Raw genomic sequence first — 6,135 nt, 5'->3', positions numbered from 1 at the left:
AACAGAAGAAGTTCAAATGGCCAAAAGACACTTAAGATCATGCTGAACCTCCTTAGTAATCAGGGAAATGCAAATCAAAACAACTTTGAGATACCATCTTACACCTGTCAGAATGGCTAAAATCAAAAACACCAAAGATAGCCTTTGCTGGAGACCATGTGGAGTAAGAAAAACACTCATTCATTGCTGGTGGGAAAGCAAACTTGGGCAACCACTTTGAAAATCATTGTGGCAGTTTCTCACCCTACCCCAGGATCCAGCATAACCACTCTTGGGAATATACCCAAGAGATGCCCTATCATTCTACAAAAGCATTTGCTCAACTATGTTCATAGCAACATTATTTGTAATAGCCAGAACCTGGAAACAACCTAGATGCCCTTCAATGGAAGAATGGATAAAGAACGTGTGGAATATATACGCATTAGAAAACTACTCAGAGTTAAAAAAAAAATGACATCTTGAATTATGTATGCAAATGGGTGGAAATAAAAAACACTATCCTGAGTGAGGTAACCCAGACACAAAAAGATGAATATGGTATGTACTCAATCGTAAGTGGATTCTAGCCATAAATAAAGGACATTGAGCCTATAATTCGTGATTCTAGAGAAGCCAAATAAGAAGGTGAATCCAAAGAAAAACATATAGTTATCTTCCTGGATATTGGAAGTAGACAAGATTGCCAGCAAAAATTGGGAGCTTGGGTGTATGGGTGGGGTGGGGGTAAGGGGAGGGTAGAGAAGAGAAGGGAGAAGGGGAGGATAGGGAGAACTTGGAGGAATGGGATGGTTAGGATTGAGGAAGGGTGGATATGGGAGCAGGGAAGTATATATCTTAATTAAGGGAGCCATTTTAGGGTTGGCAAGAGACTTGACTCTAGATGGGTTCCCAGGTCTCCAATGAGATGTTCCTAGCTTGTTCCTTGGGCAGCTGAGGAGAGAGTGCCTGAACTGGCCCTATCCTTTTGCCATAATGATGAATATTTTGCATATCACCATAGAACCTTCATCTGGCGATGGAAGGAGATATAGACAGAGACCCACATTGTAGCACTGGACTGAGCTCCCAAGGTCCAAATGAAGAGCAGAAGGAGGGATAACATGAGCAAGGAAGTCAGGACTGTAAGGGGTGTGCCCACTCACTGAGACGGTGGAGCTGATCAAATGGGAGCTCACCAATGCAAGCTGAACTGGGACTGATGGAGCATGTGATCAAACGTGGCAGACAATGAGGGCGGACTGAGTAGCCAAGGACACTAGCACTGGGTTTTGATTCTACTGCATGTACTGGCTTTGTGGGAGCCTAGTCTGTTTGGATGCTCACCATCCTAGACCTGGATGGAGCAGGGAGGACCTTGGACTTCCCACAGGGAAGGGAATCCTGACTGCTCTTCGGACTGGAGAGGGAAGGGGAGAGGGAATGGGGGAAGGGGGAAAGAAATGGGAGGAGGGAAAGAGGTGGAAATTTTTAATAATAATAATAAAGAATAAAGAAAAAAAATCTGCATATATAAAATATGTGAATATGTGTGTATATATGTGTGTATGTAAAATATATAAAATTATATGTCATTCTATCTAATAACAGAAAGCAGATTGTTAGCTTACAGGGCTTGTGGGAAAAGCTATTTGTTATAGTATTTGAACAAATAGGAAGTTTATTACACTATGACAGTGAAGAGTTGCCTGTAGAGAAGTTTTTTTCTTATTTTTGTTTGGAAGAGGAAAACATAGATTCCAATATTAAAACATGTTCTCAAGCAGCATAGTCTAGAACTTCTTATGAAGCAACCACATACTGCTCTTCGGAGACACTGTTGATCCCCATCGCCCCCTGCTGGTCGTGAGGGTCTCCATATAGAGGTTTTTGTACAGGCTCACACTGGAGTTCTCTCACTGTGTCTCTGGTACAGTAATACATGGCTGTGTCCTCAGTTTGCAGACTGTGCAGTTTTAAGAAAACTTGGCTCTTGGAGGTGTCTCTGGTGATGGTGATTCGGGACTGGAGAACTGAGTTATAGTCTGTACTTCCATCATTCCACATTATTCCCATCCACTCCAGACCCTTTCCTGGAGGCTGGCAGACCCAGTGCACATAATTACTCGTTAGTGAGAATCCAGAGACAGTGCAGGTGAGCGACAGGGTCTGTGAGGGCTGCACTAGGCCAGGTCCCGACTCCTTCAGCTGTATCTGGGACAGGGCACCTAGGGACAAGCAACATCACCATCAGTCATATAACCCATAGATGAAAAACCTGAGTCCCTTTCCTGAAACCCTGAAGCACTTACAACTTGGAAATGTCACCAGGCAGAGGAGCAGAACCAGGACAGCCATGCTGTGTTGGAGGCTCTAGTCAGAAGGAGATGGGGCCTCTCAGCTTGGCCATGGATTTCATCCTGAGCTTTAGGACTGCTTTGCATTGGGGGAGGTTCCAGAGAGCATCAAAGGAAGCACAGGCAATGTTTCCAATTTCCTCTCCAGGAAACTGAGATTTTCTTTGTGTGTCTTAGAAGTACTCAATATTCAACATCAGGATTATTGCTGTGATGATCTCTGAATTTCCCATTCCAGTGAAACAGGAAATATTAAGAGTCATACTGTGCAGTCCTTACAATCAAAATATGGAAGTGTTTACATTAGTTAGGTCCAGATTCATTCAGTGCAGGCAGAGGAGAATACCAGGTTCTCAGTACATATATGTATCTCTGTAACTTCCAGGAAAGAATTTAAATGGTTTTGGTACTTTTGGTGATCAGAAATCCTGTTTAAGGAACTACTTAAAATCCTTTTCTTGGTGTCTGTGGAGTTGTCTCACTCTTATAACTTCTCAGGAAATAACTTGTGAGGAAGCAGCTCACACACATTTCATACATGTGATTTCCCACGTTTATCTGTAAGGAAATCTGTGAGACTGATTTGGGTCCCATCTTATTCGGCTCAGATTTCACCTTCTCACTTAGGAACATCCTATCTGGACACTGGTTTTCATTCCTCTTGATTTTTGTTAGTCTATCCATGTACTATTGAATCTTTCTCCACCACTCTCCACAGCTTGTATCCAATCACAGGTTCCTAAATATGATTGTTGCTTTCCTAAGTGATGGGAAGCTCAGCTACTCATAACACTTCATAGAAAGCAAAAGCATGCAGCCAGGTTTGCTGGTTATGTTCACTGAAGTAATAACAAGACAGAGAACATTAAGTGATGACAAGAAGTAGACTGGAAGGCAGAAATGAACATGGGGAATCCTGTGACTTGAATGATAGTCAAGGCAAGATAACAAGAGTGTCTACTGTCTTTTCCTGTGTCTTGTTAATGCAAATCACCAGGGAAGAGAAGTGCAGATCTGGACCCAACCTATTCATTCAAGACTCAGGAAATGTTTGTCTAACTTGGCATTAGAGATGTCACAATTTGTGTCCCTTATTTCTTTATGTATAGTCTTTTCACTTTTTACTGTGAGTTGCTGTGGCAGAAACTGCTCTTTACTTTAAGGATACAGCCATTCTGTGAAAGCCCTGGTCATCATGTACAGTATGAGTTCAATGTTTCCTGTGTTTTTGAATGCTTCAGGATTACAAAAAACAATTTCAGACATTACACTTATTTTTCTTCTTGGGTTTGTTTGATATTTCCATTGTGGTTACAATAATCTGGGAAGGAGTATCTCAGAAATAGATGCATATTTCTCATACTATATTGGGGAACTTGCTCAAATATTTTTTTGTCCTTAGTTTCTTCAGAGATATTGTCTAATTTAGGTTTCCATTTCTGTGAAAAGACACCATGATCGTAACTGTTATAAGGAAACTATATAATTTAGGAGGTTTTCCTGCAGCTCCAGAAGTTCAGACCATTCTCATCATGGCAGGAAGGATGGCAGCATGCAGGAAGTCATGGTGCTGGAGGAATAGCTGAGAGTCCAACATCTTGCAAGGAACAAGAATTTAACTGACAAACTTGGCAGCATCCTGAGCATAGAAAACCTCAAAGCTTACCCTCCACAGTGACACATTTCCTCCAATCAGGCCATGCCCACTCCAGCATGGGCATCTTTAAAGTGTCACTCCCTTTGATATTATGTGGGCCGATTTCATTCAAATTCCCACAGAGAGTTTGTGTCTGTATTCCATACTCTCTTATTCCTTGTGTTCCTCTTTATCCTTGAGACTCTTGAGAAGGAAGTCACTGGGAAAAAGCATTTGCAAAGGAAATTCATGGTGAAGTCACACATTAATTGTTATCTTCTATTTGAGAGGTGTATCCTTATTCTTGAGGATTTATTCAGTTATTTGTTTAATTATGTAAAGTGGATAGATGGATACTCACTAAATGGGTCATGTAGAATTAACAATACCAGCCTGTCCACTTGTGTGGTGGTCAGAATTTTTTTACCTGATATAAACTAAGGTCATCATGGAAAAAGGAACCTTATTTGAAAACAATATACCTTTATTATATTTGTATGCAGGCAAGATTGTGATGTCATTGTCTTGATTAACAACTGATGTAAGACGGCCCATACAGACGTAGGCATTGCCATGCATGGGCAGGTGTTGTTTACATATTGTATAAAAAAGCAAGCTGCAACCATGGAAAACAAGTCTTTGAATTGAGTTTATTTATGATCTCTGATTCAGTTCCCACTTTCAGGGTTCTGTCTTGATTTCACACCCTAATTTTCCTCCATGGTGGTCTGTAATATTTAAGATTACACAAACCCTTTCCTTTCCATGTTGCTGACCACATCAATAGGTAGCAGACTGGGTTGGTTTAAAATTTTTCTGATGAGAGAATGGGTTGAGAACGGTGACAGTGTGCACAACTGCAACCATAGTCACACATACAGTTACACTGTTAGGTACAGCTACACTCCTCAAGACACACATTCACACTCACACAGAATCACACTTACAGATATGGTCAAAAATATAATTATACTTCCAAATACACTCACAGACACAGATGCATACACACACATGCACACACACATACCACTACCACCAGCACCACCACCACCACCTCTACCACTACCACCACCACATGTGCAAACATACACTGTGATAATATGTGATAATATGAAATACTTGTTCATAAGCAGAGGGAATGAATTTCGTTCTTCCTGTCTTTTTCACAGGGCCACTCTGGTTGGCTTGGTCTCACTATGTAGATCAAGCTGATATTGAACCATGCTACTGTCTCCCTGGTGACTGAATCAAAGTTGTGTACTTTCTCTCCAAACCATCTCATACAGAGTTCTTAAAACTTTGAAATATTTTTTCATATAATAAATTACTTTCTTCCCTCATCTCTTTCCATGTCTTTCCTCTTTCACAATTTTCCAACTCTATAACAGGCATATTTTTCAGCCAATTTTGGGACCAGACTCGTGACATTCATTTTCATATTGACAATAAATGGTTTGACAATCCAGAATTGACAATGCTTTTTCTTTTAAAAATTATTATATGATGTATATGGTAGTTTAATAGTTTATAACATTTTTATTAATGTTTACAATGAATAGTGCTACAATTCAGGGCTGAGGAGATGGCTCAGTAGTAAGGTGCCTGCCTCACAGAATGAGGGCTGGAGTTAGATTTTCAGCACTTCACTCTGAAGCTGGTAGTGATGATTTATCCTTATATTCTCAGAACTGGTGAGGTAATGAAAGGAGCTTGTATGGATTTTACTATCCAACCATTCTGTCTGACCCTCCTCCTGAACTTAAGGTTTAGTGTGAGACCCTCAAAAAATAAGGTAGATGCCGACTGAGGAATACACTCAGAATCAACTTGTGAGCTCTACACCCACGTGCAAACATACACGGTGATAATTATTGTTTCCATTCATTCAAGCATTTCCCTTTCCATGTGTTGAGCTCATAGTTTATAGTTACTTAGAAGCAAGTTATGGAAGGTGCAGGCCTAGGTAGAGCTGATTGCTATGGGAAGCAAGAGCAGAACTACTCTGACTCACTGTATACTTATTCCCACTCCAAAACTTTCAACTGCCCTTCATACTCCAGGATGATAATTCCTTCTCCAGTCATAAGATTGCTTGGTTTAACTATTAATGTAAGAAATGATATTTTTCTGTATATAATTCTAATATTTTTCTTTTTAGTTTGA

General features: G+C 40.4%; 1 gene segment (V, D, J or C); it reads right to left on the bottom strand.

Annotated features, from left to right (window-relative positions):
• Positions 1 to 1,782: 1,782 nt before the first annotated feature.
• On the bottom strand, positions 1,783 to 2,337 carry LOC130882892 (Ig heavy chain V region PJ14-like). The segment is given in 2 exon segments: positions 1,783 to 2,207; positions 2,292 to 2,337. Coding segments are annotated over 2 exon segments (471 nt in total).
• Between the last annotated feature and the right edge of the window lie 3,798 nt (positions 2,338 to 6,135).

Source organism: Chionomys nivalis, chromosome 10 (genome assembly GCF_950005125.1).
Source record: "Chionomys nivalis chromosome 10, mChiNiv1.1, whole genome shotgun sequence".
Taxonomy (NCBI): Eukaryota; Metazoa; Chordata; class Mammalia; order Rodentia; family Cricetidae; genus Chionomys; species Chionomys nivalis.
Note: the sequence above shows the minus strand (reverse complement) of the source record. Positions and strands in the feature narration are given on the sequence as shown.